Genomic DNA, 25,154 nt, shown 5'->3' on the forward strand with positions numbered 1-25,154 from the left:
GTAACAACAGTGCACAGTGTGCATACACAGCAGTTGAGGTACTGATCTTGACCAGGGGCTAAATAGAAAGTAGCACTTTTAATTGGATGCTGAACACTGATACAAGACTACGTACAGGCTGCGCTGTATTTTTGGCAATAGAACACTTCACAGACAGAGCAATAAAAGTAAGTCGGGCAGTATTCTTCTGCTACCATCAGGCGTGATATGAAGGTATCACTTGTTTGTAAGTACCAGAGATGGCCTCCAACTTCCGTTTACTGCTCACACTGTCGTATGCCCTGATCAGTTTTTAATGACACACCCTGTATATACAGTGTCTTTTTCATTGCAAGCATAGCACTACCTAAAAAGGGCAATATAAGGCTGGAAGTTATCTTTTAGGTGCAACTTGAGCTAGAAACAGGTGTGACACAAATAGCACAAATTGTAGCGACCATTTTGCTTTGGGTGCTCTGTTTGTGGAACACTGGTTCCAACAAGAATGACACCCTGTATAGATTACATATGCAACAGTAACGGATGTGCTCAATGCCATTCTGCTTCCAGACCGCCATCTGGTCCTGGTAATTTTCTTTCATTTTAACTGAACTAAAATAAAATTTCTTTAATTGAATTTAATAAAAAATTTCAAAATTTCCAAAGCAACTATGATTTTCTGGGTGAAGCTGAGAAAGCATATCAAATTTTGGCAAATTTACTGTGCCCTACTCTGCAGAGCATCGGAAATAACATACATACAGGGTACCCAGTGAGATACTAGTAAAAAACTAGTTAATAAGCGTGTCTATCAAACTTTACTCTTTTTTAGGTTTTTTCTGACAATTTTCACAGAATTCACTGGCTATCACGGTTTTGTTTGACACGGGCAGAGAAATTTGGGCCTGGACCGCTTCCTGAAGCACAAGGCCCAGCCGAGCCCTGGGCTGGAGGGCTACGACCCACTCTTTTGCAACTACACGTGTTGTCGGTGCCTTACATGCCTTAGACTGTGCACTTATGACACCCGTCCCCGCTTTCATAGCAATAGTAGTGGGCACGTTGGACCAATAAAAGTTCAGGCCAACCCCAAATTTGGCAGAAGCATATGGCCCGCACAAGCCTGGCCACCTAGCCTGTGTCAATCTCTGCCATCCATAACGTTGTTTTACGTCCAAGGCCACTCAGCAAACTAACCATTAACGGAAAATGTGAATCTGACACTGAGTCCCACAAACTGGGATATTGCACCAAATCCGCATTAGTAAACTTCCCTACCTTTCGAGGCATTTTGATATTTTCCTTGACAGTTCCCCAACTTTCACTGCCATGTTGAACCCCCATGACAACTTCCTATCTTCCAGGTTGGTTGACACAACTGTCATCATCATTACATAATATAATGAAAACAGTTATATAACATAATTAGGACGTAGCCTGCTAACATAATTATGGAGATACACCGATGAAACCTAGCACAGTAGGTGACAAAATGTTTGTGAATGTCATCGAACTGGTTGTCAAATTTTGACATTTTCTCAGTGGACACCCTGTAGAATGGCAAGTGTTTTTTGGCTTCTCCCTTCCAATGCTGTGCAACACCGCCTTGAAAACAAGCGACAAAAGGGGGAAGCAGCGTCGCAGCTTCTTTACAGCAAGGAAAGGCGTCCAATTTTCAGACTACCGTCATTAGGCAATTTCTTCCTCCTCAGGGGATGTTTCATGCACAGTTTTTGACATGAAGAAACAGCATTTTTTCCTCTTTCAATAGGTTTTGTTAGCCATTTTGTCGGAAGCAATGAAGGGTGAAATAGGACAAACATATCGTGTTTCAGTCTTGACCAGAAGAATATGAGGCTGTTACTGTTTCTGAGGCGACAAAATGCTGTTGAGCACATTCTTAATCATTGTGGAGACACTTGTAAATGTTTTACAGTTTGGTTGGGACACCCTGAACAGAGATGCAATTTACATACTGTTGTGCTGTGATAATCTCCAGCCTCTACCAGATATCATGGGCTTTGAAGTCCATGCTTTTTCTCTCTTACCTCTTGCTTCCTCAGCTCACCATTATTCATCTTTTTTTTTAGTTTTGTCAGCTGCTGAGCAGCCACTGCCCTAAAAGTGACTTCAAGCCATCGACAAAATTATCACACGTGATCACCTTAAATACGCCATGAAAGAACTCAGCTGGGTTGGTGACAGCAAGTTTGCTGCACGTTCAGTGCTTAGCTATGTATAACATACAACCATGACCTTCCTCATGTTATTTTGTTTATAACAAATTTTGAAGTAAACTACCCCACTCCACTAAATATGCTGGCACATTACACTCCCAACACGAAATGAGTGATCCCAACACCAGCACTGGGCAGTGTGCTTAGGTAAGTTTGGTGAATTTTAGAAAGAAGTTCCCAGATATTTTCATTTGACTAGCCACTGGGTATCAAGCGATGCACATGTCCTCTAAAATGTCACTAGCATGCACCTAAGCACCTATTTGCCTATGTTTACCATGGTAGGCTCGCGTGTGGTGCTCTCTCCTGGGCTTTTTATGTTCCTCACGATACGCTTCAGTGTTCTCACTGTTCTTTGTAAGTCTGAAAATTAAGCAGTTGTTATGCAGGGCCTGCACATATCATCATGCACTCATGACCACTGTTAGCATAGGGCTATAAAAAGCAGGAATCGCTCAGTGGGTGTGGGCTAGTTAATGGGCCTCGCTTTGGTTAAACAAGACCTGGATGCTCACACTTGCAGAAAACGATAAATTGCAGTAATAGATCCAGGTAGGACAACACAGAAGTCAGGGCAACAAAGGAAGAATGTCCCCAATGTTTTCACCAATTCCCACAGCCTTTCCCACATGACATCATGGATATCATTTTGTGTTCAAATGAATAAATGACATCGTGCCACTACATGCTATTGCCACACAACAGTTTCAAAGGACAACTGGAGAACACACAAAACAATGCACAGCTTTCCCTCTTTCTCTGCACGTGCCAGAAGATGCCAGAAGCTTCAAGAGCCATTGCCTGCTTTTTTGTTGATGCTTGTGTTGCTTCTGGAATTTTCAGCTCAGTGTTTAAAAGCATGTGAGCTCCCAGCCAGAGCATTCTTTTGTTTCAGTTCGCTTCAGAGAGCTACTGTTTTAGTGCCCTGCAGCTAAGCAACTCAATAAACAGTGCAGGTTTCCCCACAAGCTCGACTATGTCAATGGTGTAGACCAGAACATAGCGCTGCTTCCTGTTTCCTCCTCACTCCCTCTATTATCCTGGCAAAACAAAAATGATAGCCAAGAACTCGATAGCAATACATTTGGCAGGAGTGATGATGTTAGGATGCAATTTTAGGGAACGGTGGGAAACAATTGATTCAGATATCTGACAAGCAACTTACAATCAGAATATGCAGAGGTGAGGAGCACTTGTGGTTACAAACCGTTTTCGACATCTGGGTATACTTGAATTTCAACCATTAGAAAATACTGTGTTCCTTAATGTTCCCTGCTGCTTTTCGACATGTGGCTAGCCAATCCTACCACCCCTAACTCCGAGATATTGTTGTTTGATTTAAATACACTGTAATAAAACGCTGCTTTGAAGTCAACAACCGTGGTTGGTTTGACCTCCAACCCCGTGGTGGAATGGCTGTATTCGTACATGTTGTTCCATGCGGTCTTTAGTACTTCTCAGTTGGTGGCTACCAAATTCTACCATTCTTTATTCCCTTATATCAAGTGTTGGCAACTGGAAACCAGAAAAAAAAAAAAAAAAAAACTTAGTGGATCATGCAATTTAAGTTCAAAGGAGGGTCACGGTCTTGGAGAGCCCATGGTTGAGATGGGGAGGAAGCTTCTCGTGTGTCTAGTGAGGTTGCTTCCGTCTTACAGCGAGGGGGAAAGGCTGGTGTCAGAGGTTATAGGCGTCCCCTCCCTCTCTCTGGCTACACTGACACCATCGAAAACGTTCTGCTGTGTGGGTCAGCGTAACCTGCACTGATGGGTTCTCTCGGCACCATGCTCACACTGCCGCACTACACTAAGCCTCACCGAAACAGCCAGTGGAGTTCACCATATAGGATTCTTCATTTTCGGGTTTATGCTTTTTCAAATTCTGGAGGGAAAAATCAGGTGCTATTTACGCCCAGGAATTTTGAGAGAAATCGGACGCTATGATCTCTCTTTGATATGTCACTGTGGAATTTTCAGGTGAAACGAAAAGGTATAGGAAACAAGCCACTGCTGTGACACTGGGTTGAGAAACAAGAATCTTTATATTTCCGCTCGTAACTGCGACAGTGAATGACTGCCGTGTTCAAACACCTGCTCGAGCCCCACAAAAGCTCGTCTCTTATACTCATGCAGGAGGGAATCATAAATGGAGGACAAATAGGTTGTCACAAATAGCTCTCTTTGCTGATATTATGATTAATTTTTCTAATGGTTTACCGAGAACGACAAGTTTAAGAACCTCAAGGATTGCAGGTAGATATAGTGTTTTACCCGAATTCTTGAATATTTGTGCGGGAGGAACTATCATGAAAAATCGGTTTAACCCAAAAACGGAGAACCCTAACCATATACAAAGGAGATGTTTACAGATGACAAAAAAACAAACAAACAAAAAACTAGAATCAAATTAAAGAAAAGGAACAACTGTGGTTCAGTCTGCAGCACAGTGGCAAGACCAGTACGCAGAGGTGGGCGTTTGTCCTCACGACCCTCGCCCTCACCTCAATTTTCTGGGAAAAAGATTTTTCTCACCTCACCTGAAATTTTTTTAAAAATATTTTCCTCGCCTCAAATTTTTTTTAAAGACCTCATCAGAAAAATTGGCCCTCACCTCACCTCAAATATCATGAGGTGAGGAAACCCTCACCCTCGCACGCCCTCGTGAGGGTGCTCACCTCTGGCAGTACGTCATCCCTCAGGAAAATTTTTCTTAATTTTAACGAAAAACACATTTGATACTTTCTGGTATGCTTTAGACAAATGCTCGGCCTACGAATTTTGCGCATTAAAGTGATTTGTTAAAAACACCTCCTTTGTACATTTTTATTTCCATAACAAAATGAGGTCCAGATGCCAAGTTATTTCCTTGAACTAGCCACTAGTACTAGACTAGTCGTCAAATAGTAAAGTCTAGTAGATGCTCACCACCAAAGTAAAAATAGCCAGTGAAATCCAGTTTGTGGATACACTGTTAAATTCCTGAGGTTACAATGAACTGACTTTTGCGGCACCAGTTTTCGCGCCCACACTGGGGCAACAAGAGCCATGACTTTGCTCAGCCATAAACGTAAATTTCCTGCACCAGAACGCAACAAGCTGTAATGCTCTATGAGCTCTCGGTGAGTAGCAGCTGGCCCTAGATGGTATGATTGTTTTCTGGTACATGACGTTCAGTGGAACCTGGTGTCTAGACAGTTAGCGTAAGAGCAGAAAATACTCTATTGTGAGGCATCTTGTGTGACCTAGGAGCACCCCACTTTTTCATCCAGAAAGAAAAGACAAGGTCAAGCAGGACCTTGATGTTTTCGTGTAATATTGCCCACCTACTTTCTATGATGGGCTCTCTTAATTTTGGACTTCAACCCTCTGGTGGTGGAATGCTTCAGAATTTAAAACAAGCCTTATCAATCCCACAGATGGAACAAATATTCGTGTCCAAATTTAATGGTTCAGCAACATGACCAGGCCTACTGTTATGGGATAAGGGACGTAGGAAGCTCACTGTTTAACATAATTTCCTCCTCACAGGAATCTTTACTCAGCCCTATTCCCTCCCATACTGTATTGAAGCGACTTATGGCGGAAAACAAATCGTGACAGATGAGATAATGGCCACCAGAGCAGAGCTTTGCCAGCCTATCTAGTGCACAGACCACATTGAAATCAGAAAGGAAGCATTACCTATCATGTCTTGCTGCTCCGCAACCTTCCGTTCAAGGTCTTCGTTCCGTTTCTGCAGGTCTTTTACTTGGTCAACGTGGTTGCAGCAGTTGACCTGCTGTCAAGAAAGTTCGACTAATATAAGTTTCAATTTATAAATAACACTATATTGGACATATTTGATTCTATGTGTATCTGGCGACACAAGGTTGATTCACTTATTGCGTTTAATGGAGCGGATACTTACGTTTTATGAAAGTCAACCCTTTGTCAGTACGCACTTACTTTAATTCAAAGTTATAACACACCTGTGATGCCTGGGTCGATGCTCGCGCTGCCAACCTGTTTCGACGCCGCTCCATTTTTGATAGTTCTCCTGCAAAGCACCGTATTTAGTTCAGTTACTGTTAGTGTTGATCCGGTACTATCCAGTTTTCGAATCACACAGGACAGACGCCTACGCTACGTTCAGACAGAAACATACGAATAATTACAACAACTGTATTACACCAGTTCAACTTCTTCAATCAACAAATGCTCACCTGCAGCTATAATATAGGCTTCTGCTGGGGGTTCCTTGTCCTTCCAAGTTACCATGAATGTGCGTCCCGCAAGCGTCTCCACTACAGTCGGATCAGTCATAATTTCTGTTGCCGTCGCGACATCGGTGATCTTTCTTGTGGGGTACACGTCCCACGCCTCAGCCGTTGCCCATTTGACGAGAATGTGGCTCATTTGTGTTACGACAGAACTAATCAATGATTAAAAGTGGCCCAGACGCCCAAGAGCGAAAGAGAAGTGCAAAGCGCGGGAAGTCCAGACGTGGATTCTTAAATGGCTTGGCTTGTCTTGCGATACTGGCGATACCATCTGGGGGTGGAGGGGGAGGAAATGTTTTAATGGTTTCAGTCATCCCTGGACGAAAAAAAAAAGAAACATATGCAAAGTATGTCTGTAGAAATTATTATTACTACCAGTACTTCTCGGTGCTGTCGATGACCGTGACCTAACATCTCCCGACCATCCCGACCCCGACTGCGCAGCTTTCGCTTTCGTCGGCTTTGCTATCGCGCCTGTCGCGTCTGCAGACGAGTTCGTTTGTTGTTTCAAAATGTATGCATTATCTGCGACGTGGTAATGTGGTTTAGATAGTACGAATGATAGTATGAATGATATGCCGGCGTCCCTTTCTCCCTGTTAACTATGCCGAAAAGATATCGACAATGGTTGTTCGACGACAATGTTCCGAAACCACGCACGACGAAGTTCAGGCACGAAAGAAGCGCCAGGATGTCGTCGCTTTCCTCGGAGCTTGAGCATGCACCACCGACTGGTGACGAAGGACCGAGCGAAGCTCCCGGTGAGGGTGGCAGCGAAACATCAGGTGACGAGGATCGGCAATCAGTGTGGGAAAGTGGACAGGTGGACTGCGGAGCAGGAAGCAGCATGGACGACACAAATATAGTGAGTACGACGTGCTTCCGTTTGTTATTTCTCTTCTTCTTCTTCAGGGGTAGGGTGTGAGATGTGTTGTTTTCGTTACTTTTGTACGGAGTCGCACACACCGTACGTCAACACAGCGCTAGGGGGGGGGGGGGAGCGGTCTTAAGGAAATTTCGTGCTTTGCGGCACAGCATCATCCAGGAGATAGGATTTTTGCGTAGGGAACACAGCCGTATGGGGGAGGGGTCCGTACCCCTGCCCCCTCAGTTCCAAACTTCAGCATGGGGTTCAACTGGTCCACCCCAGCAAGCACCTGCCTTTTGTCCACGCGGACACCCTTTGGAAAAATATCCTGGATCGGCCCTTGGTAACTACTTACATTTCAAAGAAAAGTATAGCCAACCGAAATTTAGTTACTCTTTCTCTGAAAGTAGAGTGAAAGTATCAGTGAAAGTAAGATGCTTTCAAAAATGAACTGAGCTATAGCTACAGTCAATTCCTAAAAATAGTACTTAAGTTATATCGCTGCACGAGTCGACCTCTTTAGGCCAGTGTCCAGCTAAAGCGTCTCGTGTCTGGCACGTGCATGGCCCGAGCCTAAACAGTTCCTTAAGGTTGAAGTCCAACCCTTCTGGCCCAGCCTGGGCATGACAGTTTTCAACTTTTCAGTCTGAGCTACGTTTTTGCTCATCCTCAGATACCAAATTTCAGCCACATAACCTGATTTTATAATTTTTCACTTGCTATAGCAGAGGCAGACCTTACAAGGGCACGCACTGCCAAGTCTGAGCCCAGCACAGGCCCACTGAACTCAGCCTTCACCCATGGCCCGGCCTGCCTGAAAATCGCGGTTTCATCTATTTTGGGTCACAGAACAAGGAACAGGAGTCGAACACAAAAAGGGATTTTCCCCATTACACACACATGTAGCACCCACGAAACTCTGAGAACCTACACTAGGCTTCTCTGGTCATGTACCCTTCAGGGGTTGCCATTGTCAGACTTAACCTGTTGATGCACTTGTGGCTTGCTCGTTAAGCTAGGCTGATCTCTTTGGCCAGTCACAAGAGCAGTTTGGGTTTTCTGGATACATACGTTATATTTAACAAGCCAGTTAACGAGTATGAAACTAGTCAAAGTCACTGACAGATTACTTGTAATTCAACCAATACTGCATGATAAGAATGTCTAACAAAACCTTGTTGACATGTGAACCACTTGGCACATATTCAAAAAGACCAGACAGTAGAGTACAGAGTAAGAATGTTTTCACTCTCGTTTACAGGGCGCACATAGAAGTGATACCCCCAGACAACAAGAGGGCTCTCTTGAATGGGCAAATATTACAGAGAGCTCTTCCACTGACACAAGTGATGACGACAGTGCTTCCATGACAGAAGATGTTGCGAAAACAGAACTGGTAAGCAGTGTGATTCAGCCTTTGCTGTGTGCTTGTTGTCCTCTGATAACAACTGTTTCAAAGAAGACTCTTAGAACAATGAGAATGACTCTGATAGCCTTAAGGGACAGTGTCGTTGTCGTTGTTTCCGGAGCTCCTCTCTAATTACGTTCACAGGCAAAAGGGATTCGTGGTCGTACTGGTCTCTTCTAAAAAAATAATTATAATCATAGAACTTTAAAGAAATACACACACTAGTGTGTGTATGACTGTTGCCTTCGCTTTACGACATCATTCGGATTGAACAAAGGCATGCCTTCTCCAAAGTTGACTATGACTATTTCTTTTACAGGATGAGCCGCTTTACCCTGGATCACGGATCACTAGAGGAGAAAGCTTGGTCCTGATTTTGGCACACAGCCTTCGCCACGGCGCAACAAAGGAGGCGACAGAAAGTGCCTTAAAGCTTCTTGAAGCCCACCTGCCTGAGCATGCTGCATTACCAACATCCAAGTACCTTTTTTTCAAAGAGTTTTTGTCCAGCCATCAAACGATGTCTTATCACTTTTACTGTCCAAAGTGCCTTGAATACCTTGGTAGCAGGGAGGAGGAACCACTTCGCTGCAACACATGCTCTGTGGAGTTTGACATGAACACGCTGACTAAGGAGTTCAGCTATTTTCTTTCTTTTGATATTGGTGAGCAAGTGAAAGAAAAGCTTTCAGCCCCTGAGCTTGATTTTAAGCAGTTGTCCAGGTCTCTTGCTTTTGATGTGGGCGAAATCACAACAAGCAAAGGCTATCACGACTTACCAACTTGTGACAATGACTTATCAGTAACCTGGAATACAGATGGTGTACCCCTGTACGAATCCTCAGGCTACAGTATATGGCCACTGTTGCTACAGATCAACGAACTGCCCCACACACTCCGCTCAAAACACATGCTCCTGGCAGGGCTATGGTTCGGACCAAAGAAGCCAGTCATGAATACCTTCCTAAAGCCTTTCGTTCATCAAATGAACATCTTATCAAGTACTGGGATTGTTTGCGTAGACTCTCAGGGAAATTCAAATACAATTCGCATCTTTCCTGGTCCATGTACCGTGGACACAGTAGCCAGAGCCATGGTCATGAACATGAACCAGTTTAATGGTTCACATGGCTGTGGCTGGTGTGTCCACGGAGGTGAAGTTGTGCCAAAGGGGCATGGCCATGTGCGTGTGTACCCCATTGTGTCACCCCAACCTAGTGCTAGAACGCACCAGTCCTTTCTGGACTGTGCTTCTGATGCTGAGGAGTCTGGAGAACCTACATGGGGCATAAAGGGTCAGAACATACTGTTTTTGTTGACGTTCTTTTCATTTCCAGCAAGTTTTGTCGTTGACTACACGCATGCTGTTTGCTGTGGCTTTGTGCGGCAAACAACATGCATGTGGTTTGACACCAGAACAGCCTTTTCCTATAGCATTGGGTCTCTTGTCAGTGAAGTTGACAGACGGCTTCATGATGTACGTCCCGTGTGGGAAATCGCACGACTGCCTCGGTCATTAACATTACGTAGGTATTGGAAAGCCTCAGAGTGGCAGCACTGGCTTTTATTTTATTCACCCATAGTTCTGCGTGGGCTACTTCCACATGCCTATTATGATAATTGGATTCAGTTTGTGGGACTTATGCACTTCTTTCTGTCAGACACTATCCCAACAGAAAAGTTGAGACAAGCTCGTAAGGACATGATCTCTTTCTTAAAACGGTATCAGGAGCTTTATGGAAAAGAACAAATGACCTACAACTCACATCTTTTGCTGCATCTTCCCGATTCTGTACAGACATGGGGGCCCCTTTGGAACTATTCAGCATACGGTTTTGAAAGCATGAATGGGCAGCTTGTGCGCTTTGTAAATGGGACACGTTACGCACAGTGGCAGGTAATTGAAAAGTTTTCATATCTTTCTGCCCTCCCATTGCTTTGGGAGAAATGTGCACACTTTGAAAGCAAAGACTCCAAGCAGGAACTAATGCAGTACTTTCTAAAGGGCTATCATCTAAGAAGACATGCAATCAGTATTGGAGGTGTCGTCCTTTATGGAAAGGGTAAAACCGAGGGTCAAGGAATGTCATACAAAAAAGTTCGCATTAGTGGGCTAACATACTGTGTGCAGTCCCTGGACAAGTCACGACGCCATAATTCTTACATACGCATTTCTGGCAGCTTTGGGATCATCACCAAGATAACAGCAGTGTGCAGCCTGCGGCATAGTCAGTGTACCTGTGCCAAACAGATCGTATTTCAAGTTACGAGGCTTGCCACAGCACGTTCTTTCCTTGATTGTTTCTGTGGAACGTTGGTATACGAAGTTGTGCACACTGATGAGGTGCTAGACATGGGAAGCGACCATGTAGAAAAGTGCATTGTCCTACAGCATTCACCAAAAATCTTGCTGTGCCCTATCAAGCGTGCATCTATTTTTTCAGCAATGTAAGTTGCATCTTGTTAACTTCCTCTTGCTAGCTCTGTATCCAGTATGCACAGCACACAACACACTATACTTCTCTCCAAAGTTAATAACACTGTTCCACACTGGTTTTGGTTCCTCAAGCACATGTTTGGGATCACGTGATGTCCGAGAACACAACTCTGCTACAACTGCTACACTGCTACAACCAGTTCCTCGCAAATGATGTGCAGCTTCATTTTGTAAAGATTTGCTGTCTCACGCATTATACTCTCCAGAGTGCTAAGCTGTATGTTTCCAATTGCAGTTTCTCCTTGCCAATTGATATTTTTGTTTTTTTCTTTCTGCCATAACAGTATTGTGATGTGGAACTGGTATATTGAGGCAAGGGAACGATGTGTGTTACTTTCTGTGTAGCCAACGTGCCATGATCCGAAGTACTCTATAACTATGTAAATAATTATGTGACTCCTGTGTAAATAAGAGCTGTGTAACACTGCCATATTCATGCTTGATATCTTGTTTGGGTGGTGCTGCTATATATTGTTTGGATGTTTTGCTACTGTTTTGTGCATTTATTACTGCTTTTTCAAAAGGCATGTGCCAAGAAAAAAATTCACGTATGTACCCCATGCTGGGTGTTCTTTTTTTATTTTTTTTATTCAATACAGAGTGCTTCACAAACACAGTGAGAAAAAGACGAGCACTACTGCAACTTGAGTTATAAACTTGAGTTATCAAAAATGGAGCTGGTTTGTAGGTCAAGTAGCAGTAAAGTAGCACATTTTTTTCTTTGTGTTATTGCTACATTGCTATTGCTGTCTTTGTGAAGTGCTGTATATCAAACTAAAAAAAAAAGAACACCGTCTGTTACTTCATTCAGAGTTCGATACGGGCCAGACATAACGAAGGCGCAGCCACAGGCCCCTCCATTTCTTCTCAGTTTTCTAAATTTGTGTTGCACAGGTGCACAACTGTGAAAGGTGTGAGGCAGTTTACAGACAAGTGCCAGCTGCTGCTGCTTTGTCAATGTCCTGTTTGTTTCATGTCATTACATAACTGTGACTCATAACATTGGTATTAAAAATTGTTCCACTCACTGTGGTGCTCTAATTTCTGTGGATTTCACTTATGCTGCCCCATTGCATAAACATCTGCAGTCCTTAATTGTAGAATTATTTGTGATAGAACTCTTAATCAGAAATTTAGAAACTTTTTCTTAGTGAATATAATATTTTATTTGTTTTTGAACGTCTCGCTTTTACAAACTCAGCTCAAGTTAGCTTGCAAGGTCAAGGTCAAGTTAATGCCATTAACGTGTAATGTAATCAGTAAGTACATTCGAAATTATTACCATCCGTAATGAACAGCATGAAAGCGTTATTGTAGTAGTACATTGACAGTCTACCAACAGTCTGTATACCAAGTCGTTAAAATGACCACAGCGGTGAAAGCCAAAGCAAGTATACAAGAGGTAGGTAGACTGTTTGTATACCTGGTACAAAGGAAGGAGCAAACCACAGGAAGGTGACATGGTATAAAAAAAGTACATAGGAGGACCACTAAAAGGTGAAAACTGTTTTTGTAAGGGGAGGCCGGAAGGTGGTGATAATGATGATCTTCCTGGTTGTCCCCTTTGTAGCTGCCGGACAGCGCTGAAGAGCCCAAGTATGGATTTAAAAATAAAAACTATGTATTTTAACGGAATTTCTGTCCACTTTTTTTTCAACCACAGTTACAACCTTACAACCTTCTCTTCGTTGTCCTCACTAGTCCTCACTGCACCCGTGACCAGCATTGCTGAGCCATATTACGGGACCGCGCGTGCTACGGGCTGTAGAAGCCCCAAACACCTCAATTAAGGATGCCAAAGGCACTTCGCAGTAGGCAAAACATGCACACTTCTCCGTTTATGCTGGGCTGCGTGCTATTGATTGTGCTACATCAATGCTGATCACTTACGGAACGACATTAACAGACACATTACGTGCCACGCCGGTTTCCAGCTCTGCCGACCTGTCTCTTGTTGCAGAGACCAGTCTTATCTTGTCGTTGTCTGTAACCACCGGCACCGTCTCCGAAATTCAGATACTCCTCGAAGCCTTTGTCGTAAATCTCAAACAACGATCAAAATGGCAAAATTATACACAGAGATTGCCGCGCAGAAAGGTATGCATTGGCTCATAAGTCACAGGCAACAAACCCTTACCTAGAGTTGCAAGTTGTCGTCCACGACGTCGCTCAGATCCGTTTCCAACAGGGCAGTCAAAATGTCGAGCCTCCTCCTTTTGCCGCCAACGTTAATAATTCGCTTCTTCTCTCCAAAAATTGCAAGACAAAACGGTGTGGCCATTGCGCCGGGGTGACGAGCCGTATATAGACGCAGGGCTCCAGCAAGGCGGAAAAAAACCTGATGCACGAAGCAGAAATGAACAAGGAGGTCCGGGTACGGAGTTCTAACGTGGCTCATTGACCCCACGAACGTGGTCAGCACGTGGAGCACAAGGGAAACGGGAAACCGTCAATGGCAAAGAATGTGAGATTCAAGGAGACTAGTTTTAGCGGTGTTACGGCACGAATACTTTTCGCTTGTTTTGTGAAATTTAACCAGACTATAGGCACTAGACTAATGAAGTATCCAGCGACTGTACACCAAAATCTTTTCCTGCATTCGAGCACTATGCGCATCGATCAAACGAAGTTGTCGGCGGCAGCACGTCAAGTGGATTGTGGTCCGAAACAGAGCTGCACATGATAGTCGTGGGTTCGGCGAAGAATGATGCCGTAAAAAAACAAACGAAAAAACAAGGGCGAAAAAAAAAAAAGGTTCCACGCAACTGCAATCATCATAAAAAAAGAGATAGAAGGAATCGACTTGGCACCGGACTGGCGCGTCACAGGTCACACGCGTGCACATGGGTTCTTCAAGAATAGTACTTATAGGGGATGTGTAGTCCAGGATACAGTAGCGCAACAAAACGAGAAGTCTTGCTGCGCCGAGCGTCATAAACATGAGGAGAAGCTGCGGGGCATAGCGTGCCCTTCATTCAATATGACAATAGGTTGACCAATAATGCAAGAACAGCCCTCGCTGGCCAAGGGTGGATCTGACGGGCCGGAGCTTCCCCCCCACCCTCCCGCGCTGTTTCCCTTCCTGTTTGTGATTTAGTTTCAACCAGTACTGAGCAGTGCTGTACAGATATTCATTTCTTACTTTCTTTTTTAAGAATGGAAGACGTAGGAAGCATCCAAAATTTAGCGATTTATTACGAGCTTTCAGGCAGAGACTGCCCTTCTTCAGTTACACTGCGCACCTGTTACAAAACAATATATAGCACCAACATGGGTGAGGGCAGAAAGGAAGAGGGTGACGGGGTGCATAGTGATGAACTGCTTCACACATTTGATGGCACAAAAATATTCAAAAAGAGAAAGAAAGTAACAACCGGGAAAGAAGACAAAATACTCGTGGCATTGAGACCCGTTGTAGAGACTAAAACCTATGTGAATGAGACTGTGGATATTTTTGCCCCTAAAAGGCGCGTGGCCGCAAGACCCGTCAGGGAGACTAACCATTCTATAAGCACAAGACACATACAAGGAAGTGGACATAAACGAGCCGGACTGGTTACACAATTCTAGGGAATAAAGGCAAGACGGGGTCCAAAGTAGGTTGGAGAACAGTCAGACTCTGTGGCATTGAAACGAGGAGGATACACTGCTCAACAAACAAAGGGGGTCAGTGCGCTAAAAATTATATGGACTAATCCACTGACAGGAAATGCCAAAGAGAGATGACATGAAAAACATACATACAGAAACGGCATGCAGAGCTAACACCTCAACCTAAGTGCAACACAAGCCGATTTTTACTAGCTCCTGATTTTTGGCTCAATTTGCAGATTTTTCAGCCTCGGATCTCCAGACAGATTTCTTTCGGGTGTGGCAACACTGGTTCAAACAATGAGCTTCAGGGGATGAGACCACTGAACATGTCATCTTGGAATGTACGCAAATCTTCCCGGAAGCGAAAGTGAAGGCTCTGGCTGGGGCGCTCGGTATGAGCGACTGTTAGGATGAAGGTGTGGTCGACACAACAAAGAAGCGTTTGGAACAGTGGGGGACAATAAGTGGAGTACGTTACTTCCGTCCATGATTTATGTGTTGTCATTGTGCTGTGTGATGGCATGGTGATGTGGCATCGTCTGCGTTCGACGGGTGTACGATGGAGGCGGCGTGGCCTTAATTTTATTTGCATTATCGGCGGATTATGTAGTTGTTTATTTCCGGCACTGATATTTAGTTGACGTTAATTTAAATTTCTAGCTGATACGCACGTCTTCCTGCGTTGTCCACCCGATACAAAGGGGATGGCCGACAGATCATCATCATCATCTCTTCCGTCGCAAGGTCACAGGTATAGGCGTAGCTCCGTAGCGCACTGAATTTGTTCATTTTCGGTGAGGTTGTAGCGTTGCAGCGCTGAGCCGCTGACCGATAGCTAATGCGGCTAATGTTGAGCCGCGGGCACCGCCGTCAGGACCTGCAGCGAGGAAGTATACTTGTTCAAGCTGAGCGTACTTTTCCCCTGTGTTTCAGCAAGTTATGTACCATATTGCGCTGGTTCACTCATATGAACCAGGCTTCATTGACACTTGTGGGCTGGACGGCTGCAGCAGTGCTTTCAGAAAGTATGACGCCTATCGGAAACACGTGCAAAGAAAACACAGAGGCGTCGTGCGCCCAGCGAGAAGGTCTGGAGTACAGAGCGCAGAAGATGGCAGTGCAAATCCCAACCAAGTGCAACGGAGGCAGACATTGGGGAGAGTAACGAATCTGCGTCACGAAACGGTGCAGCGCAGGACGCTGCTAACTCCATGACACATATGTGCATCCTCAACAAACTAAAGAGACATCGTGTGCTCTTCAGTCTGAAAGTAACGGAAAGTCACCTGCTTCCCCGGACTGTGTGCGACGCAAGTTTCAAGGATGTCAAAGTACTGCTGGACCGTGCTAAACACGCTGTTGTTGTTGTTGTACACCGACGAGCTAGAAGTGGTGAACCCAATTTGTGGTGCAAGTAGCGTGCATAAACTTCTCGTTGTATACGTCAACCTCCTGAACTTGCCATCCCAAATACAGATCCAAGCTGAGTTCAATCAATCGTGTGCTTGTCGTCAAGTATCATCCTGTAAATCAGTACGGACTTCAAAAAGTCATGGACCCGTTAGTAGCCGACCTTAAATATGGGATTGATATTGTGCACAATGAGTTGTCTATCCACTTCACAGCACTCGTGGTCGGATTCAGTGGTGACAACCTTTGGCTACACCGGCTGGGGGGATTCACCTGCAACTTCACAGCGAGCCGGGCATGTCGTCACTGTATAGCAAGCGCCAAGAAATTGCCGTCACTCACAGACGAAACTTGCTGTATACAATGAGGACTGCAGATGTGCACTACAGCCATATCGCTGCTGTTGAATTGAGCAGTGATAATTCAAAACTGTATGGAGTCAAGGAACGGTCTTGTCTCCTTTCACTGGGCAGCTTTGACGTCACGTGCCAGCTCCTTCCAGGCCCCATGTACGATGTCCTAGAAGGGGGCATAACTTGGGGTGTTGAACTCCCTCTTAGTGTCCAAAACACTCCCGCGAGTCCACTTAAGTGCAGTAGAGAAATTTCACTTCAGACAGCACGACATGAAGAACAAGACTCTACCTATAGTCCTCACCAAGTCAGAGAAAGTGCAAAAGATCAAGGGCACGGCTAGCCAGAAGCTCTGCTTATTTCGTCTTCTTCCTCAGTTTTTTGCTGACCACATTCCAGAAAACAACCCTCCAGAAAACAAGGTTTATCTTCAGTACCGGGAGATTGTAAACATTCTTCTGTCGGACGAGACTATTGCAGTTCGTACAAGAAGCTTTGTCAACACTGCTAAGACCGTAGCCACCAGAATGCAGCTTGCACAGTTACAGTTACAACAATTTTTGTCCAAGCGTAAGCGAGCCATTTCAAGTACCTGTTGCCAAAGGTGTTCCGTGGGGAGAGCTTGCCAGTTTTGATAAAGAACTGCTTCACTTTGCAACCATCACCTGGAGATAACCTTTTCGAAACAAGATGTACCACTATTGACTCTAGCATCTACAATGAAGGAGATGGCCTCTGCATCGGGTGGGAAGATGAGGCTCCAGTCTTCGGGCAAATAATGAAGCTCATCATGTTCAGGGGCTCCCTTCTGATTTTTCTCCGTGTCCTGCACACGTGTGGCCTTCTCGCGTCACAGACAAGCATACCAAGTTGTCCGTACGGACACGTGTGTACAGGCCTCTCATGGTGATGAACACAGTTACCATCCGTTAGACGTACAAGTACAAGAGTTATTATGAAATTGTCCCCCATGTTGAATTATTTGAAGTGTAGCGTACAGCAAGGTTTCGTGCCCGTTGACTTATCATATGCATATACACATAATATATATACACAGAATATGCTGTGCATATTCTGTGACACTATTCATGTGATATGAACAATTGAGCTGCACGGTGTGATGTTTGTGTTCTGCATGCATATACTGGGAAATTCAAGAGTAAACTTTAGGTTTCAGGACTTGTGTGAGGCCTCGTTCATGGCGTTCAAATGACATGTCTGCGGACTGGTTTCTGCAAATTTCCCTCATTACATCTGTGTTCATTTACAAATTAAACTGATATCAGGCCAAATGACTAATTAATTGCTCTTAATGGAACTTGCTCCCTACAGGGACTGTTTTCTTTCGACCTCAGCTGACAGGATGCCAACTACCCATTTTGCCCTGCAGGGTATCTCACGTAATCTGTGCGCAGATATTATTGCCCAGTGCGAGATGACAAACTTCAGAATGACGAACAAACACCCGTCCAGCTTCTGACTTACGTTTCGGCAATGTTTGTGGACTGGTTTCTGCAAATCTCCCTCATTATACATCTGTGTTCATTTACAAATTGAACTGATATCAAGTCAAAGGACTAATTAATTGCTCTTAATGGAACTTGTTGCCTACAGGGACTGTTTTCTTTCGACATCAGCTGACAGGGTGCCAACTACCCATTTTGCCCTGCAGGTTATCTCACGTAATCTGTGTAGCAGGTATTATTGCCCAGTGCGAGATGACAAACTTCAGAATGACGAACAAACACCCGTCCAGCTTCTGACTTAGGTTTCGGCAATGCTTGCGGACTGGTTTTTGCAAATTTCCCTCATTACACCTGTGATGCCTTGTTAGAACACGTGATCAGGCAGATCAGTTGGAGGAGGGACAACCTTGAGAAGAAGGCGGAGCTGAATTAGAGAAGATCAGGCTTAAGCGGGTTTTGAATGATAATAAAGTTCTTGGTTTGCCAGTCAGTGCTTGTGTCTGTGTCTGTCTTTTTAGCTCCCCGGCACTGGGGTTTTAACGCTTTTAATCATGATTCCAGAAAACCGAACAGCCCAATTTTTAACCCTTTTTGAAAAACTTAATACATTTCTTGGAGCACAAAATCCAAAGCGTTCATGGATACACACACGCGCACACACGCACGCACACACACACACACACAAATGATTTCACGAAAAATAACTACAGTTCATTACGGGCGATACCGGTCAGGCGGTCTTCTTTGACGTTGAGGGTACCGTCGTGGTTCTTCCAAAGGACTGTTTTTCGTTGGAGAAACGGGCAGGCCTGAAACTCTCTCTACCTGAGGAGACGTCGATAAGCGACCTGAATTTTGGGTGGGTGGCAGGGGTGTTGCTTCTGTAGTGGTCTGCGAGACGTCCTCCACTTGAGCGGTTTCTGTCTCTGCTGACGCGTTAGTGATATACGGCACAGATGCCGTGTCGGGTATGTCGATGCTTGTAGTTACACAATTGGCGGTACTTCCTCTGGAACGGATGTGATCGACGTGTCTTTTTCAAACTTGCGATCCTCGAGGCGGTAGTAACCTGTAAAACATAAGACAGAGGCCCCGACCGAGATAAGACAGTTGCCTCGAGCCACCTAGGGCCACCTCTAACGTTCTTTACAAGCACTTTGGCACCCACTTCGAAGACCCGTGCACAACTTCTTCGCTGGCTGTTTTTGTATTGCTTGTATCGTACCGTAGCTTCGGTGTCAGGTCTCAGCAGATCCAGACGAGTTCTCAACGGCTGCCCCAACAGGAATGATGGTGGAGATGGAGACAGCTGTCGTTTGACCCGTTTTGAGTCGTTTGACCCCCTTCAGCTCTAAATCTGAATCTTGTGGCGTGATGCGCAGGGAGCCTTTTGTTCCTTGCAAGCAGAACGTTGCATATTCTATTGCGCTTGAGTGCGGCTTTGTGTACATCTGCCAGACGCGCCGGGCGCCTGAATGAGCGGATTAGGGAACATGCAGCAAACGTTGAAAGAACTTAACGATGAAAGATGAAAGTCACTGAAAAGGTTAGCCAGCTGTAGGAGTCGAACCCACATCTTCTGGATTGCCGATCCAGGGCTCTACCAATTGAGCTAAGCTAACACGCCTTCTCGACACGCCTCGACACGCCTCAGCGACTTCCAGGGTGTGTCATCTGAAGGGACAAACCAGCCACACTCTCTCACTCATCCTCCTTTCACTATTACATTTTTGCTCACTCATACACACATTCATACGACGATCTCTCATGTTCAACAGTTGCCGCCTGCGTCGATCCCGTCGTATGAATGTGCGTATGAGTGAGCAAAAACGTAAGAGTGAAAGGAGGATGAGTGAGAGAGAGTGGCTGGTTTGTCCCTTCAGCTGACACACCCTGGAAGTCGCTGAAAAGGCGTGTTAGCTTAGCTCAATTGGTAGAGCCCTGGACCGGCAATCCAGAAGATGTGGGTTCGACTCCTACAGCTGGCTAACCTTTTCAGTGACTTTCTCTCATCGTTAATTTCTTAGGCAAATTGAGGCTTTGTATGTTTTTGTCCCTTCTAAGTTATTCCAGCCTCAGAACATCAGTTCTCTCATGTTGAAAGAACGGCTGCTTTTTCGGAACTGGTGTGGATCATTTAAGGGATTGGAAAGGTTGCCAGCCTTCAGGGTTGTTAAGTAACTTAGTAAAAGTATCTGAGTACGTGTACTTAGGTACTTTTGTGTATCTTGAGGAAATATTAGATACATTTTCAAACTCGCACTTCTAACTGTAACTTAATTACTTTTCTCAGTAACTTGTATCTGTCTTTTTGAGTATTTTTTGAGTAAAAACGACGAAACACCGTCGCCGAGCAGGAAGTCGGCGCGAAGGGCGCGCCGACACTAGGGATCCTCCATGCGCGTGAGAAGCTGCAGCAGCCCGTGAAGGCTCCCTAGCCGACACCAGGCACGAGCTTAACTCCTCCTCGCCCTTGCTGCACGTGCTCACGCCCTCGCACTCGCACGTGACATTCCTTGTTCCTCGCCACTCTCTGGCGGCCTTGGTGGTAGTGAAAATAATGGCCGAGGTTCAAGGCGTCGACGCCACCTCGGGCGCGGACGCTGTCTGTGAGGCTGTAACTACGAGCAACCCGAGCAAAGTATTTGTATCTCATCTATCTATTTGTATTTGTAACTGTATCTCAGTATTTTTTCTGTCAGTAACTCTAACTGTAACTTAATTACTTTTGAAGCTGAGTATCTGTAACTGTAACTTAGTTACTTCTGAAAAGTAACTTTAACAACCCTGCCAGTCTTGCGTGGGAACGCTACAAACACCGAAGGTTGTTCCGGGAATCCTTAGTGATCGCCACTAGGGGAAACTAGAGTCAATAAATAGGGAGCAGAGTAGCGACACTGAGCCACGCCAGCGTGCGAGCTCGCCATCTTGGGTCCGGAGCGGCTGCGTCGCCTAGCAATGGCACACCAATCTCCCCCTTCTCCGGCGGAGAACAGTGCGCAGGTGAGCCAGCTCGCAACCGAGGAAACCGGTTTTGGAGAGAGGGGACTCAACATGGACGACGCGTTCTTGGAAGCAGAAACCACGTGACACGATCGACCCAATCACGGACACCGAACGGCGGCTCCGCAGCGGAAAAGGAATGCGATACTTTGTACCCCTATTTAGTGACTCTAGGAGAAACGTAGTTAGTAATGCGTCTTTTAGCCCTCTCGCACCTCTTCGAAGATTTTTAGCTTCGAAGTTGAGATGAACAAATAAAGTATTGCTGTGTCTGAGAACTTACGGGTGTTGTCTTCTGTGTCCGTGTCTCTCGGTCTTCTTGGATCTATACCACCTAGCTTGCACCCTTTTCCTTGTTTCATTGGTTCTTGCAGCCTGGACTGCGCAGAAGGTGCGTGACTTGCTCACCCAAAATTTCGCGTACAATGCAAGCTCATAAACGGACAGCGCCGATTTCAGCAGTTCAAAAGGACGCGAACTTGAGACTTCGTGTTGTGTCTGTCCCTTCGTGTACCCTAGTCTCGGGGTTTTACGTTATGCGAACTTCGCGCCAACCTTCATTAGAAATATCGAAAGTCGGGAAATCTCAGAAGCTCTTTCGAAAAGAAAAATTGCACGTACATCAGCGACAGCACCAGAAACGTTCGCGTGAAAAGATTGGATATCCGGTGAAATCAGCATGTTCGTATATGACGTCATGCTCACCAGGAGAGCTGGAGCTGTAGTCTTGTGGTCTGGTCGTTCTGATCCACAGAAGAGAGCGCGTGCCCCATCCTGTGGTCTGGTCCACAGAACAGTCACTGTGAAACTGAAACCCCACATTGGCGGCGAATTTCAAATTTGGCGGAAGTAGCGCCGTCTGTAGAAGTGGTTATTAAACTGAGAGCCACCTGTTGAACATATGTGGGACTATGCTGTGTTCGTGGCGCCATCTGTTGAAACAAAACTGCTTCACACAAGTGGCGGGTTTTTATGAAAATGTGTTAGTAGGATGCCTGCATGCGCTCTCTCCTCCTCTTCGTCACTAGCAGGGTGGGGACAATGGCTGCTGCGCCGCCATGTTTGCTCACGTACGGGGCTTGTATCACTGTATTGTGATGGCAATTATCAGTCGCTTTCTGTTTTCATTAGGCGTGTGCGTCACGAAGAACCAAAATGAAGTCTGAGAGACCTTTGCAGAGCAAGGAAGGGAGTTGCCTCAGGACAGAAGCCGCCGATATTTCGAACAGAGACTGTTCTTCTTCTGGGCCCAGAAGAAGAACAGTCTCTGTTCGAAATATCGGCGGCTTCTGTCGTGAGGCAACTCCCTTCCTACATCTCTACTGGTTCTCTGGATTTCTACCCATCTACGTTTGCAGAGCAAGGTATTTTGAATAACTCGCTGCAGAAGTATATGAGATTCCTAATACTCCCCGACAAAAAAAGGTAGATAATTCGGTATGGGCACCATTTAAAAGTAGTCGGAGACTGCACTAGTCACAGAAGGGAGCCTGAAGAAATAACATTTTTGTATTTGTTCCCGATTAAGGTAGCAACATGCAGGACGATATCTTGGACAGTCTTGAAAAGGGAGTGAGGGAAGGGTATTGCAGTGGTAATCATGGCAGAGATAAAACCGCACATGTTTTTCTATTTCGCAGGCTTTAAGTTTCAAGTCTTGTGTACTTCGTTCTGTATTCTGCTTCATAACCCTTGTGAAAATAAATTTGGCCTGTCTATTGACACTGTTTGGGCATCTTTTGGCCCCTTTGGCTTTTCTTTTTACCTTGCCTTTTTATAGACAATTGTACAAATAACGTCTAAAGACGTGCTTTGGACACCTTTTTTCCCACCTGTCCAAACCACTCTGCCAAAGGAAGTCTATAGACGTTCTTTGAAAATTCTTTTTCTCCACATTTAATAGACAATAGGAAATAGAAATACAAAAGACAATCCGAAAACTTAGTGAAAGCAATAGACAGCATCGTGCTGTCATGCTATTTCAGTCTCTTCTGTTTCTGCATATACAGCACATTTTCAGAAGCTTGATCGTAATTTTTAATTTGTGTTTATATGTACATGGATGTGTGACTCCCACATGTATAAAGGGATGAGTGCAGATCATATCACGAAAAATGTGTTGTGTTCTCGCAATGATGAAAACTATGACAATCCATTACAAAACAATTTAATGCATTTGTGTCACTGCGCAAAAAAAAAAATAAAAAACGGAAATAAAAGGTCAAACGAACACTAAGGTCATTACATACACAATTACATGCGAAAGCGGTTGACACGCAGAATTGGCCAAGAGATTAAAAAATCTAGATTTCAGAAAAGTTCTGTAGGTCAGTACAACCCACTGGAAAACTGCAGGTATTCATACAACACTGCTTGGCACCTCATGCGAGGGCCACGTGTATCAGTCGTGGTTATCCCCAATGTGGGTCAACGGGGTCATCCAATGAGTCGACAGAACTGGTCAGCCTCCCATTCAGGGGAAAGGCACCATTGACAAAGGGACAAAGTGACCTATTTCGCCATTTGTCGTAGGTGTGCCAGAGTGAAGAGGTCTGTCTTGCCGTGTTCCTTCACAGATTTGCCTTGCAGAAAATGCACGTTTTAGTGAAGTGGCCCCATATGAACGCTTTGTATGTCTACCCGGTGGACCGAATATTTGATGTGGACATTGGTTTGATGTTGTGGTTGCTTGTGTTTGTGGACATTGGTGTGCACGATGCGCGTGTGGTGGAACGGAGCTCCCCGTGAAATGGGATCTGGTCGCTGAACCGTCCAAAGGTTTTATCATTGCAGCTGGTAAGTTACTTGCTTATCTGAGGCTCTTGGTGCCGTCTGTGCCCGTACATTTTACGAGTAGCGTTTTTAGGAAGGTATTCTCTGCTGCATGCATGCGATTCATAATCTCTTCTATTGGTACAGGGGATGCTGCAGCCTTGGAAAAAAATAGGTTAGGAATTCTCAAGGCGCTCGAAATGGTTGCCGACCTATGTGGAAACTACGTAAGTACTCCATGATCGTGATTAATTTATTCTCTCATTGTTTGCCATCCGCAGTTTGGATGATCAAAATGGCTACACGCGTGGCTTGCGTGAAAACGGGATTTGCCGACGGAATGCTCCAATAACCGAGCGTTCATGGAGATCCATCCCAGTACCAAATTTAAGAATGCAATACGTAACTGGAATCGGAGAGTTTGTTGAATGCGCTCGTTCATTAATCAATCGTAACCAGAAAAGAACTCCTTCGAACTGCCGTACGGAAGAGTGAAGGGCTCACCGTTGGCCATGCTTTCATTTAACGATAGATAGGCTTAATAGAGCGGCAATGCCGGAGCTCTAACAGCTCTAACTTTGCCCCTTTTTGTACTTGGATTTGTTTAGACTAGAAAGTGATTGTGACATGGTGCATGGCTATGCGATAAATGTGTGGGATAGTATCGCTGTCAGAGAGGGAGAATCTGGGATATTGAGTACCCAGATATTCTTAAACAGGTTCTTCTGGTAACATTTTTTTAACGCAGGTCACAGCAACACAAGAGCCCACTGGCACTACATGTGACAAGAACCTGAAACGAATAGCTGAGCTAGAAGACGAGAACGAAGCACTGTCCAGAAGGCTTCCGAAGTGTGGGAAGGAAAAATGATGTATGAGGAACAATAAATTTTCTGGCGTTTCACATATCTGACTTGGTCAGTGTGTTATCTACGACAGGACGCGCTTTTTTTTTGGGGGGGGGGGGGGGGAGAACGTGCGAAAACAAATGCATGCACACCACCGTAAGAATTCAAAGAGAACGAGCATTTCAACTGTAATGGGTGGAAGCCCCAGAAGGTGACCTTTATAAAGTCTATAGCATGTCCAACGAAAGATTATCTTTTGCTTTCCAATAGCACAAATGCTATAGAATGTCCGTACCAAATAGCTAAACGGAGGAAAAAGGAAGGAAAGTGGTGTGTCCAAACAGCGTCTATATGCCGTCTATTTGTTGTCTATAGCCTCTTTAGACTTTTCTCTATAGAAATGCTATAATATGACCATAGGATTTTTCACAACGGAATCGAGGAAATGTCGCCGCTTTCTG

At 45.0% G+C, this 25,154-nt stretch overlaps 1 protein-coding gene across 1 annotated transcript; it reads left to right on the top strand.

The window, feature by feature from the left end:
• Positions 1-6,887: 6,887 nt before the first annotated feature.
• On the top strand, positions 6,888-11,500 carry LOC135378036 (uncharacterized). The gene is made up of 4 exons (XM_064610868.1): positions 6,888-7,339; positions 8,604-8,738; positions 9,070-10,227; positions 11,483-11,500. Exons 1-4 carry the CDS (start codon positions 7,079-7,081, stop codon positions 11,498-11,500), a joined length of 1,572 nt encoding a protein of 523 aa, XP_064466938.1. The 5' UTR covers positions 6,888-7,078.
• Positions 11,501-25,154: the final 13,654 nt, after the last annotated feature.

The sequence above is a fragment of the Ornithodoros turicata genome, chromosome 1 (genome assembly GCF_037126465.1).
Source record: "Ornithodoros turicata isolate Travis chromosome 1, ASM3712646v1, whole genome shotgun sequence".
NCBI classification, from domain to species: domain Eukaryota; kingdom Metazoa; phylum Arthropoda; class Arachnida; order Ixodida; family Argasidae; genus Ornithodoros; species Ornithodoros turicata.

Excerpts from the sequence above, each read along its gene's own strand:
- LOC135378036 (XM_064610868.1), top strand. The coding sequence starts at position 7,079 with ATGCCGAAAAGATATCGACAATGGTTGTTCGACGACAATGTTCCGAAA. Across the intron at positions 7,340-8,603 it reads GCATGGACGACACAAATATA|GGCGCACATAGAAGTGATAC; the intron begins GTGAGTACGACG and ends TCTCGTTTACAG. Across the intron at positions 8,739-9,069 it reads ATGTTGCGAAAACAGAACTG|GATGAGCCGCTTTACCCTGG; the intron begins GTAAGCAGTGTG and ends TTTCTTTTACAG.